The sequence below is a fragment of the Hesperophylax consimilis genome, chromosome 13 (assembly GCF_061612785.1).
Source record: "Hesperophylax consimilis isolate HC1 chromosome 13, BYU_Hcon_1.0, whole genome shotgun sequence".
In the NCBI taxonomy this organism is placed as follows: Eukaryota; Metazoa; Arthropoda; class Insecta; order Trichoptera; family Limnephilidae; genus Hesperophylax; species Hesperophylax consimilis.
Window position 1 is genome coordinate 21,973,020 of NC_142848.1, and position 14,619 is coordinate 21,987,638.

A 14,619-nucleotide genomic window follows, 5' to 3' on the forward strand; every position below is an offset into this window, starting at 1 on the left:
AAACAAACAAAATGGTAGGTACTTAATAACTTTAGTCCGCCTCAGCACAGGTCTGTGGTGAGGAGGACTAAGAAATACAATTACTATACATAAATTCACCATAATGTTGTGTGTGTACAATCTTTTATATAGTCTAAAATGAAAAAAAAACTTTATTAAACAATTAGATATATCGAAATGCCCCATTAACATGTTTCACTTCCATACATCCACTTTTACCACCTCTCTCTACCTATCTTCCTCACTCCCCATCCCTCCCCCGCAAAAGCTTATGTTCGATCTCCCACTTCTATAAACTGTAACTCTGTAATTCATTTAGTAGGTTTTATTAGATTCCGATGAAGATTCAGGTACAATCGATAACGGTTGATTATGGTTCTATACTGTGACAATTATTGCGTATAGTATATTTATACCGTTGATATTAAATAAATATATTTAACATATGTATACACTCAATAAAGTTATGTATACACTTAATAAAGTTATGTATACAATTAATAAAGTTATGTATACACTCAATAAAGTTATGTATACACTGAATAAAGTTATGTATACACTCAATAAAGTTATGTATACACTGAATAAAGTTGTGTATACACTCAATGAAGTTATTCTAACTTAAATGAATAATGTATAGGTCGATTTATGACTAAAATACTAAACTAAACTGATGATTAAAAAAAATTAGTAATCTATATCTTCATAATCTAGTTCACAAGGGATTATGAAATTAGAGGTAAAACAAAAATCCTCAATTGTTGTGTATGGATTATAAACTAATTTTAAAAGTTGGAATAATCTGTAAAAAGATAAAGTTTAAAAAATTAACTCGTAAAAAATAAAGTATTAATAATAAATCTATTTTTATTAATAGATTAATTTTTTTTTAAAAATTCGGTTCGGCTAAGGATTTAACTTCCTCCCCAGGGATTGCCTCTTAACTCCCGTGAACTTTTAAAACTGGATTGACCGAGGACTAAACCTTCTGTTAAAACGTTTATACCAGTTATTGAGAATTATCTTAGTTGCCTTAATAAAGTGAAAATTAAAAATTGTAATAATAAAGCATAATCATTTAATTTTTTGAAATTTTTTAATAGTCCCAATGAAAAATAAAGTAGGTATAACTTGTTACATATAATTTTTACATAGGCATTAAATATATCGGTTCCATTTGGGTTTTATGAACAGAGTGGAAGATACTATTAGTATCGCCCTGGTGTAAGACCACCATTTAGAATTGAAACGTTGCTTGAAATGGCTTCCTCGTTCCCATCTGCTTCCCCTCCACTCTACATCTAGCCTAATAACATACCCCAATTATGGATGCCATAGACTCACTGGCTCCAAACGGCTGGGAGCAGTTGGGACTTGGGACTCTTGTGGGGTATTTACACAAAAAACAAAAATTATCCATATTCTACAACTAACACATATTTTAATAATAGTACACTACTATTATAAGCAATAATTAGTCGCCTGAAATATCCATACAAATTTGAAAATATCTCCCGAGTAAAAATAAATTCCGCCGACGGGAATTGAATCCGCACCTTCTGATGTCCGGTCAGCGGCGGCTGCGGCGGAGATATTTGTTATCCTTTGTGCTATGCATTAAAAACCTTGTCTTATAAACATTAGTTTATCATTAAAAAAATAATAGTACACTACTAGTTAGGTACTACTCGGTTTCGCTGGAGTTTAATAGCTCATTTTACAAATCTTCATTAATTATTGGATAGTTGAAAAGAATTATGACTTGCCTTATTTTTAACAGTAAAATAAATATATTTGAAGTTTGAATTGTCTGTGAATGAAACATTTTTAGATTTATTTTGAAATTCGAGACACAAGACACAGATGTACAAATTTCGTAATGAGCACAGAGAGCAACGTTCGAGAATTTTCGAATCTTCAGAAAACAGAGAGATTCATCGTTAATATTATTTAAATACCTAAATAGTTCATGGTATACAGGTACCGCAGTTTTACGAAAAACAGAAAACTTAATATCACGTCCTACATGTATGAAAAATATTTAAAATACCGTTTGACCATAAAAACATCAGCCAAAGAGAATTCGCACCCAAAAATAATGAAAAAAACGCAAAAAAAAAAAACATTAGGTTTCAAGTTTCAAGACATTAACCTCGTACTTTTTTCCGGAGTATTGAAACAAAGACATTTCACGCCACTAGCGTTAGTACCGTTAGTTTAAGGTTCACATCCTTAATCTGACAATCTTGGTTTTTGGTCATTATCATTATCATCATTAGGGTAGATGCGCAAAATAATTCGTGACTTAAAATTCTACGATTCGAGTTGAAAAGCAGTTTTTGTTATAATTATGTAATGCCATCAACGGAAACATAAAGACTTTTTTGAGGTTATGAACTCTTGTACCACTATGTATATTGGTGCTAATCATAAATATTAATATAAAGAGTTCAGCAAAAATTTCTTAAGTACGTAAATTCTAAGCTCAGAATTCCTATTGATTACATTAATTATGTCACTTTGATGAATCAATTGCATCTAATAACACTGTCTTACAGGACAATTATTTCAGACCTGGTTGTGTTATACAGAGTCATTATCAATTTAATTGATAGTCCTGTCATCGTTGCCATTATTAAACTCCATGTGCCGACTAGGAATACAAGACAAAATATAAGATTCTTCTGCAATACATACACGACCAACTATCAGATACGCTCAATGACCAATAGGATGCATGATCTGGGCAACAAGTATGGAGGTGGTATTGATTTATTTATTGACTCCATTTATAGAATTAAGCATAATCTATACCAACACTTTGTCGAATCCTACAAATTAGAGTAGCGTTGGTAAATTAGTTTTGATGATTTGTCTTATACGTAGCGTTGTTGTAATTTCTTTTTTACTTTATGTTACTTTTACGATTTACTAATATTGCTTCATATTTAGTTTTTTTTAAATTTAGTTTTCTTTTTTTAATCATTTCTTAATATTTTCTCATTATACTTATAATCAAAATTTTACAACTGTGTATTTTGTACCTACTTTACAATGGATTACATCTATTTACTGTCAGTATCTCCTGTATGATACAGATATTCTCATACGTACACTGCTTCATGTATCTCTTTTATGTGAAAGCCTTTTTAGGCGTATATATAAATAAAGAATTAAACAATGGTAGATGTAATATGGCATGTAAGCGTGTCGACTGTCGCCGAACTGCGTCAAAATTGCACGGACTATCAACACGACGGAGCCAATGAAAGTTATGCGTTTGGTGTATAGGTTTAAACAAATGCTGAGCGTCACCGTACTTTAATGCCATTTGCAGTAATATGGGGTGAACGATGTTGGCAACACTTTTTTTAGTGTGGTTTCATAATAAGAACTGAGAATGGTTCATCTTCTTTGTTTTAATGATTTTTTATCTGGTGGCTCTAACTTGGTTGTTGCACTGTCTCAAAATGTACATACTAAAAATTTTTTAACAATTGCCTAATAAAATCTGGCCTTCCATTATACTGTCCCATGAGATATCTGAGAACTTAATACATCAGTTCCTCAAGATATTATGAATCAATTGTTCTCGAATATTCGTCCTTCCAATTCTGCAGATATGTGCCCTCCAAAAATTGTATTTTTCATTCAGATGTTCTAGCAAACGAACCGTGAATAAGTGTTAGGATCAAATGTATGATATACACGCTAATAAAGATAACGATATCGTCATTAATTACAACAAAAGAAATCTCTGAAATTCTGTAATTCGAGATCTCTGGATTTAAACTCGTTTTGAGCATTGACAGCTACTTTGACAATGTACACATAACTGTCAAAAAATGCGGTTATTGGTTACGGTAACATCGTTATTAAAACCACAAGGAGCCGTTTGAATCCTCTAACAACACTCTAATCTCATGAAGTATTGGTTTATATTATTTATTCCAAAACTCGTAATGTAATCTCTGGTAGAAGAATTCCTTAGTTTATTTTATACACTAAAAGGTCAGTACCCGTACATGACCTACAGCTCTGCACACAAAATGAAATTGTGCAATTAATGCGTATTTTTATTATATTTAGTGCACCGATGCTTTCATTTATTACTTCTTGTAGGCTACAGTTTACAATAAGCACTAAACTTCTTGGTGCTTGACTAGTATTTAACAAGCGCCCATATTGCATTATTTACCGTAGTGTCACTGCGATATTTTCCAAAGAGTGAACATTTTAATTTTACTGTTAAATAATTAAATTTTGCAATTTTCCGAAACAGTAAAAACACATTTTGATATTCATGATAACTTTTGTAGATGTTTTACTGTTTGTGATCCAGAGTTGCAACACCAGAAAATATGTCAATAATTCATGTTTATTTGTATTTAAAATGTCAGCTGAACCAGGTTAAACATACAACTTGCAAGTATAGTTATTTAATAGATACCTGGTTTCGTCCGAGTTTCAGTTCATTTGAGTTTTCTTCTCAAACATAGAACCAAAAATATGGCGCATTGTTTATTTTTTGGCAGTAAATAACTGGATATTTAAAAACTCCATAGCTCATTACGAAAAATACGTTTGGAGCTATAAATCATTTCAATGAACTACACATTTATTTGAGAAAAATGTGCCAATTTCATGATCTTGTTCACCGTTCGAGCGTTTTCAATGTTTGATGCAAACAGATTTTCAGCATTATAGCACGTCACATCTTATAGTCAAAGTTACGGGAAAATATGTATGATATAATACTTATATTGATATAGATAAAGACACTGAAAATATACACCGGTAGAGGTGCGTTTTGGGCACGTCCGTGTGGCCGAAGTAAGGACAACTTTATAAAAAAGCTTTGGGGGAAATTGACCAAATATTTTCACTTTCAAATGGATATATATTATAGATCACAAATCTGGTTTATCTATTTGATGTTTCGAAAAATGGCGACTCGTTCACCAATAGCGGACATTATTTCCTGCCACCCAGGGAGGTGCTTCTGTGTTCGCTCACCACTTTCTCGTTTAAGTATCAATATTAAATTATACATATAAATAAAAAAAATTATAAGACTTCTTTACGACTTAATTTTTATTTATAAAATTGTTAATGGTATCATAGACAGCCCTGATTTATTAAGTCTAATTACCTTCCATATACCTATAAGAACTAGTAGATCCAAAACTCTTTTTAATTGCCATAAAAATATCAGGACTGAGTCATTTAGATATCCGCTTGTACCTAGATTGCATGCAGTTGGAAATGTTTTCTCAGAAATTGTAGATTTGTTCAACTGCACGGAATATAGTTACAAGAAGGCTATAACAATATACCTCAGTAATAATAACAATTAAGTTTAGCGTATTCTTTTGTATAGGTTCTGTATAATTTTAAATGCAAATGTTTCACTAAATTGTTATGTTCATATTATCAAATGTTTGTAAAAGCTCTTATGGGCGTATAATAAATAAATATATATCTGTAAGTAACTTTAATGGCGTTCTTATTTGATATATCATCCATAATGTTTTCTACCTTGTAGATAGCACTGATTTCCTTAAATGATTATCATTTTCATTATTAATAATAATTCCATCGCGTTATCGATGTTCACAAGACCAAATTATTAAAGATTTCAATTCGTATTATAGTGAATTTTCGTAGGAAACCAAGAAATTTATTAAAATAATTCTCTAAAAGTGGAAAGTGAGCGTTAAATGGATGTAAATTTCTCGTTCTTCTCGTTAACATCATTTCATAAATCGTGGTCAATTAATTTTACACAGAGCTCAATTTTCAACAATAAATGGTTGTTACCCGTGAAAAATCACGGAATGTGACTTGACTTATCAAGATGAAAACTGTGAAATTTTATTTCACAAAAGCAAATTTCAAATCTTCTATCTATCTCTCTATACAAGTGAGAGGCCTGGCCTTATTTTTATACAAATCTACAGTTTTATTCCGAGATTTATGAAATTTTGCACACTTGACCTTTGGAACAAGAGGAAGGTCACTGTTTCAGTCATGTTAAAAAAACTCTGTTCATCCCGCTATCCCCCTTTCCTACTCTTTAAAGCAGAATTTTGAGACTTCTTCATGAAATTTTGCACACTCGATGTACAAAATAAGGGGAAAATTTGGTGCATATTTTCATTTATTTATTACTGTCTGATTTTGAAAAACTCTGCGTAAACCCGCGCCGGGTACACGTCAGCTAGTGTATAAAAAAAATCAATTTTCTTGGTAAATATTTTATAGGCTGATACGATAGTATTTTATTGCTTTTCTGGATTAAAATTATACTTTTTGTACTTTGATATATTTCACAAAATAAGCTTCAGGTTCATGTTTTAAAGTGTCACACACATACGCACAAGGAAAACATTTTCTTTAATTACTGTAGGTTTTATCTAACCCCGCTCCCTCCTAAATCTGGTGCAGTAAGAATGTATAGTACATTTATTTCTGTTGGTGACCATACACGAGTCGGTGTGGCGCGGGATTGCGTACTTCTTGCCCGCATTCTTTCTGTACGCAGGCCTTAAGGGAGCGGGATTATTTTATATTTCTCAGATTCGAAACACAATAATTAAGTGTCATAACTAAAAAATGGCGATAAACGCTACTTTGTAAATTTGTAATGCAAGCAATACCACCAATTATTTACAAAATTATGAAAATCAATCAATCCTGCGATATTTCCACAGCTCTTCGTGTTAAGCACATTCGTGATCTTCAAAATTGTATTCAAACGTGAGCTTGTCAAGCCAATCATAGCGAGAAGCAAATTGAAGCCATATTTTTATTACAACATCGTTTATCACGAACAGTTACGATGAAAAATGATTTGCCTCGTTTTATTCTGATAGTATTTCCGAGACGATTCGCGTGATTTTCTACCCTGGTTTCCATCTTAAATTTATTCAAGTCGTACACCCGTTTTCGCTAGGTAAACTCAAACCTAAAAAGTATTCTGTCACGAAAACGACAATAAAAAAATCATGGCATTTAAGTTGGCTAGTGATCCTTTTTATCAAAACCACATTATTGACTGAGAGCTGCGAAGTCCTGTTTTATCTCGACCGTTTGGCATTTCATATGTCTGTTTGTTGCGTTATATTTCCGGTTCAAGATGGTGGCCGTGTTAGATACTACCTTTATATCCGGCTAGATTTTGCATGATCGTGGTACCTACTAAGAGCCAAATCGGAATTATCGAGACATATTACTGTACCTACTGGACTGAAGAAAGTTTGTGAGTGGAGTGGTGGCGTTTATTTTGAAAAATTGCATAATCTATTATTTAAAACAGAAAAGTTTTACACTCATCATATATTTATAATTAAGTAGGTAAGCATTTAAGTACCTTTTTATAACAAACCATGATTTCAGAGGAGATTGTTTAGATGTAAGAGAAGATAGAAAAATACTTTTTGAACACGAGGTCTACTGTTCACAAAACTACGAGTATTCACTCTTATTGAATTTAAGCATATACTACACGGATATAGTATTGTAAATTGTGAAATACAATACCCAAGTCACTGGGAGTAAATAATAATTCCTTACTAAAAAATTATCATTAATATATTTTTAAAACTAGGTATATGTTCATTAGGTATAGTTGGAGGTCAAAAAGTGGAACCTATTTTTTCGCTTCATGTCACATCTAAATATAATACATTAATGTGATTAAAGATTTTCGGTTAAAAATACCCTAAATATTACGGTTACATCGGACCGGCCTACCGGAAAATTTCTCGTTCGGGTCAGTTCACCAGTGAAGCGTATTACAGATCGACATATAATTAACTTGTTATTTTAATGAATACTAAAAATCTATGATTTCGAAAAAATAGTCAACACTTCTTTTAGCAATTCTGCGGAGTCGATTTGTAACTAAAACCTATGGATAATGAAAAATAGAGAACGTTCCATAGATAAAATCTAGTTCTTACCTACCAAGATAAGATCAAATGGGAAGTGAAATTAATTGTTTACAAAACGCACACCTGTAGAGAAAGTTCAGGTCTGGGAAGATATCAGACGCATACAACCTATTAGTTATTTAGCATGTTAATGTTTCCATCAAAGTGTACAGCGGTGGTTGGTAGTTAGTTGGTACACAGTAGTTGATTGGTACTTAATCTCGCCACGGCGCGATGGGTTCTTTCTCTTGGAAAAGTTCTAACAGATAATTTGCATATTATTATCCAACGCGGGACTTTTACCGTTTTCAGAGACAATTAAAATCGTACCTAATTTTGCCGTAAAATTCATAATTAGATGACTTACTTAATCTTTACAGAACAACAAAACGGTTGGAATTTGGGCCCTGTTGTCTGAACGTTTGACTCGATCGTTAAAGCGATAGACAGTAATTTTCATCTTTTTTGAACTTCAAGTGTGTAAAATTTCATCAAGAATTATCAAAATTCTGCTTTAAACGGTGTGATAAGGGGATGGTGGTGCTTTTTCGAAATCGCATCAACATAGCCGAATTTATGTCAGCAAAAAGACTCAAAATTCGACTTAGGGTTTGAAAAAGGGGATAAGATTGTTTACCGAAATATCGTGTGGACAATCAATCATCTTCCTCTTCTTTTGAAGGTCAAATACGCAAAATTTCACCTATCTTGGAATAAAACTAGATTTGTATAAAAATAAAATGCACCCCTCCCGACCGCCATAGACACTTTTCTTTATACAAATAGATGAAAGAATAACACAAGAACTCCGTGTTTCGTGATCCAAATATTTGTCTAATCGAGACTTACATTTCCAATACAAAACTGTGTTCACGAAATTCAAATGGGATGGAGATCTACGATGTCAGGTGAGTGTAAGTGAGACGGAGTGGAGGCTATTGGGCTAAATAGAACACATTTTTGAATAAATTTGATGTGACCAAAGTTTGAAATTTGAGAGGCTGAGAATCAGTGGTTAACGGACAAAGCTCAAATGTCCAAAATATCAAGATGGTATTTGAGGCAGATTTGTTGCGTTAGTTCATACACCTTAGGCTTTAAAATCTGTTGCATTACCGCGAAACAATCTCATGTACACATGTTATGCAAGTAGTTACTTCTACTATTGTTATTTTTTATACTACTAAACTTGTTTATGAATGCTATTTTTACAATTTCTCATAACTGTACCTTTATTAAATTTGTTCTATATCTGTAATATATTGGTTTACCAAAAACTGTTTATGAAAATTTTACTATAAAAAAAATATATTTCATTTAAAATTTATTTCATGCAATAAATTGTGTATAGTAAAAACGTTTTCTAGGTATTATTTATACCCGTTATGCTATAGACGTTCCAGTGTTATGGCTTATGGCGAGTGAAGTTCATATATTGAATTTATTCATATAATTGTTGTAACACAACGATGTTTGATTTATAAATATTTTATATAATAATTAAATTAAGTAGGTAATTTAAAATATGTTTGAAGGGTGTTTAATAAATAACAACAAACCACAATATCTGTTTAAAGTATGCATTCAAACACCTCTACTTTTCAATTAACTAAGAAGGTAAATGGTAATAGTTTTTTTTTTTAATTATGTAAATAAAACAGTAAATTGGTTACAATGACGAAACAATTTACAGATATTAAATATTTCGTAGTGCGTACTTACAATATGTTTCCTTGTGTGGAAGGGACATGAAAATGTAGAAATAAAAATAAAACTAGGTATTTTATTTTTTGCAGAAAAGCACAGGGATTTCTCATAGTTTTTCAAAAAATATGGTTTGGTTTCAAAGGTTATTACTGACTTTTCTTAGATAACCCTCCTCCATAAAATGATTATTTACACAATTATTATTGAAATTATAATCGTTAACGAAATGAATGTCTAAACAAATTTTTTCTTAAATGTTCAAGAAAGTGTTTTTAGTTAAAAGTTTACGAAATGATTGTAGGTACCTACGAACATTCGCATTTCTTTAAAGGTTATGAAAATATCTTACTTAGTAAGAACATTTACACAAAATATTTTTCTCATGTGCATTTCATTAATACGTCAGTAAAATGAACCCTCAGAGAGCAAATAATACGTTAATTAAAACAATTGGAGGTATCTAACAGGCACCAATTTCAATCAATAGGATAACTTTACTGCCTATGCACCGCAAACCTTTGGGTAAATCACAGGGGCCTTAGACATGTTTCATGTGTTTTTCGAATATTTCAAATTCTCTTTGTGTTTATTTTGATTTTAAAACTCTTTACGATACATTGCCAATTATTTAAACTGTTTAATAATGGAGAGAAAACGGCTTTTCCAATCACATAAATTATCTAATATTATAATACTAGCGCAGAACTCTTAACTCTTAACTTATTAAAATTATTTTTTGTTAAAAGTATCATATAACAGGTAGGTACTTAATCACCCTTCTTAAAAAAACACTTCCAATTTTTTTAAATGAGGATGCTTACTTAAATCCAAAGCAAAAGTTCTAGAGTTAATCGAGCCAGAGTTACAGACATAGAAATTAATGTTTATTAAATAATAAAATAACCTACCTTCACATTTGGCAGATCCGACAAACATCCCGCCACAAGTTGGAGAACTGCGGCGAATGCGCACCACCCTTGCGCACGCATCGCAACCCCTCACCTCTCCCTCGGGGTTGCCAGGCCCATGGAAAATCTAAACTTTCCTCAGCCTCAAACAATACGCAAGTACTTGAATAATACGAAGATTCTAACCGGAATCCATTACTGTTTTTATTGCTGTAGCTTCCCGCACAATTTAATAATATTTAAAATTAATTTAAACACTTTGAATTTCACTTCATAACACTGTGTTGTAATACTTTTTGTTTGATTTGGGTAGGAACTATTATACTACTGATTGATAACCGCAAATTGTTTGATTCTTTGTGTTGCGTAGGAACCGGCGCACACTTTGTAGTAAAAAGTGATTTTATTCTCCGATTTGATTGTGTTTTTAGAGAGTAGAGGTCGCGTGCTGGGTAAAGCGTTCGTATTCAGTCAATGCTACCGCGGCAGTGAGAGGAAATGCGGTTTGGTTTTGTTATTGGCCACAGCTGAGGCGCTTTTTGCACTCCCACTCGCGTGCCTGAATTCACTTTGAAAACGAGAGAGTCACACGATAACAGTATTTCAGGTGAATGTTTCACATGAAACTTGCACCCGCCGTGCACCCTTGGGAAAAATAAGACAGCTTCAATTTTGTGGTAATAATCGTTTTGGCTTACGGAGGTCGTGGGTTAGATTCCTGCTAAAACGATACAGGTACAATGCATTAATAAACTCCAGTGGTCTTATTAGTTGCATAATTACTTATAATTTGGAAACGATGGGTGAGTGGGAAATAGGTATTTCCTTGGTGGAGGCCAAGTTTTAGGTATTTATACCTAGGTACTATAAATAATATAATGTGTTTTAACATCACCAAATAAATTAAATTACAATGTAATAGTCTCTCATTTATTCAAAATACTGCAAATTTATAATGTGAGTTAGTCAGCAAACGAATTTAAATACAAATGTCATACAATTAAGCATTTCCTCCACTAGGAAATTCTGAATTTAGGAAAAATGTCAAAATAAATTAGTTTACATTTTACGGTTTCCCAGTGATTTTGTAATATGTATTTTCATTTGTTTTTGTTTAATCGAAACGTCTCTGTTAAACTCTGATTCTATGTGCGTTTCAGCTTTCTATAAAATTGTAACAAGCTGACAAGCTTAACAACATTATAGTTGTCATCTTCTGCTGATCACAATTTGTTCAAAAGCTGAAACCGCCATTTAACGGGAAATTTTCAATTGTCGAAAAACAAAATGGCGCTGAATGGCCAATTGATGACTTTGTCACACATGAATTTATGCGAAACAACCGGGTCTAAGAAAATAAAAGGGTTCAAGCATGGAAGAATAATAATATTATAATAGTATTCCTCCATGGGTTCAAGTGAATACTTCACATCAATAATAAACTGTGTTCAGAAAGCAGTTCTAATTCGCGAGAGAAAATTATTCTACAATTCTAAATCAAATTCTAAAGAAATTTAATATTCACTTTTGTTATATTTTAACACAAGATAACAATGGCATAAAAAGTTTTTTTTTTGTATTTATGAAATTTATCCACATATATATTGAATAAGCTATTTACAGAGATATAGGATCAAAATAAGACTAAAACAAGCTCGAACTTGCATAATAACAACAAAAAAAATACGAAAAAAATTGTTCTAAAATCGGCGTTACTCTGTGTTGCCACAGTAATGAAAAAAATATATTCCATTTTATTTACCAGATTTTGTTGACAAACTACAGGGTTTTCTAATAAGAGGTGTTATTTTGATATTCAATCGTAAAAGATCAAGGTTTCGTTGCTTGTGTCTCACGTACAGAGATGTGCAAAATGGGTACCCAAAACCATTTGAAATGCAAAATGGAAATGGGTCAAAATTTTTCCATTTGAAAATGTAAAATGCAAAATGGTTTTTAGAAAAGCATTTCAAATGCAAAATACCTATTTTCAAAATGCATTGAAAATGCAAAATGGTTTCTCAGGTTAAACAATTAAAATAATTATAGAATTTTTAAACAGTTTTGTCATTTAATAATGGACATCAATGTAGAACAAACATATTACATGATGGTAAATCCAAAAACACTACGACTACAGATTATGAAACCACAAAAAAATTGCGCGGGACTATTGTTGCCAATGTAAAAACATAGAAACTGCTATCTTACATTTAATATTACAGCGTCATGGCCCCTTGTTTAGTATTTGAATCAGTATTTTTTTGTAATGGTATCACTCAATTGCCAGGGCTCCTACCAGGGAGCAACTTGACAAATGTAAATTATCTCTCATAGCTAGGTTGAGGACCGACTGATATTTGGGGCTTATGAAAAAAAGATGAGTTGAGATAGTATGAAGAATGTTGCAATAAAGCATTTAAAATGGAAAATGCATTGAGAAAAGCATTTAAAATGCAAAATGCAAATTGGTTTTTAGAAAAGCATTTAAAATGCAAAATGGAAAATACCCATTTTGCATTTTGCATTTCCATTTGAAATGGATTTATTTGAAATAAAGCACATCTCTGCTCACGTAGCGCCGTATTGTTGAAAGTAAACGTTGTCCAGATCAATACCATCCAATTCCGGCCATAAAAAATCATAAATCATCTCTCAATAGCGATCCATTCACCGTAACTGTTGCTCCTGTATCATTTTCGAAAAAGTAAGGTCCAATGACTCCACCGGGCCATAAACCGCGCCAAACAGTCACACGTTGAGAAATGGGCCTCATCACTCAAGATGATTTGCATTTGATTCACTCAAGTGAATTTTAATAATTTCAATGCGTTGTTGAAGCGTGTATTGTTCCATTTTTATTAAGGGCCTAGTTTCTACTTGTGAAATGTCAAAAAATGACAGCTTCAAAAGTAACATCTACCGAAATAGCGGGCTATTCAAAATAACACCTCTTATTGGAACACCTGTACATTCATTACATTAGTTATTATTCATATGTAGGAATTTTGCCTTCGCTTTACAAATTGAAACATTCCATAAAACTGTGATAAATATTATTAGTAACATGGCATATTTAGATTAGGTACATACGTCAAATAGTATTCCCTACAGCACAGTTGGCGTTGCGTTGAAATCAAAAGGGTTCTAGTAAACGAGAAATTTTTACAGCATTTTCTTGCCGGCAATGTATGACCGTCTTGTCCGTCTTCTTCTTCCAACTGTAAAAGCAGAAGATGGCAATACAATGCCGCAAGAAATTGCCGTAAAAAGTGTCTCGTTTACTAGAGCCTTAATTTACCAATTTACAAGAGTCCCAACTGATCCCAACCGTCTGGAGCTAGTGAGGCTATGGCATTCCCAATTGTGAGGGAAGGAGATGGGTAGAGGAAGGTGGGGGAGTAACTGGATATTCAGATCTGATCACCAAACATGGCTAAAGCCGTTTCAAGCAACGTTTCAATTCTGAATGGTGGTCTTACAAGGGGATACTGGGAGAATCTTCTACTGCGGAACGTGTCGCAAGTATACTATATATTATTTTGAATTGTACAATAACCCGCGACCTTCGGATTGCTGGTCGAGAGTCTTACCTCTCGACCACGGAGGCCGTCAAAAGGAGACCTACGTAGAACTTATGGAACAACCCATCATTAATTCCCCTTTACCAATTCCATCTGCCGTAATAAATAACAATATTTTCTAATATTGAGGTAGGGATATGTAATGCTACGTATACACACGCAAGCTGTGTTAACGAACAGACCCTCAACTTATGGGAAAGGAACGAAGTAACCGCAAATGGGGCGAAACGCCGCTTGCAGTTGCTTCGTTCCTTTCTCGAAATTCGTGGCTCGGAACATTTCGGTTCGCAAATGTATACGTACCATAATATAGTCCTACTGGTCCCAGCTATTTATGTTGTTTTCCTTGCTATAAAAATACTAATTTTATTGCTCTGTTATTGCATATACATCTGAGTAAAAATAATTGCCGTGACTATGCGACTGCTTTTTATGATTTATTTTCTCAGATATTTTTTATTATACCTACCAATCGACGTTTCTTCC

General features: G+C 32.7%; 1 protein-coding gene across 1 annotated transcript in view; it reads right to left on the reverse strand.

Moving 5' to 3' along the window:
• The window catches only part of LOC149418599 (A disintegrin and metalloproteinase with thrombospondin motifs adt-1-like), a 135,282-nt gene extending 124,258 nt beyond the window's left edge, over positions 1-11,024 (reverse strand). Inside the window, exon 1 of the mRNA XM_089638868.1 lies at positions 10,550-11,024. Coding sequence (XP_089494994.1) covers positions 10,550-10,630 — 81 coding nt within the window. The 5' untranslated portion in view covers positions 10,631-11,024. The remainder of the gene's footprint in view (positions 1-10,549) is intronic.
• Positions 11,025-14,619: the final 3,595 nt, after the last annotated feature.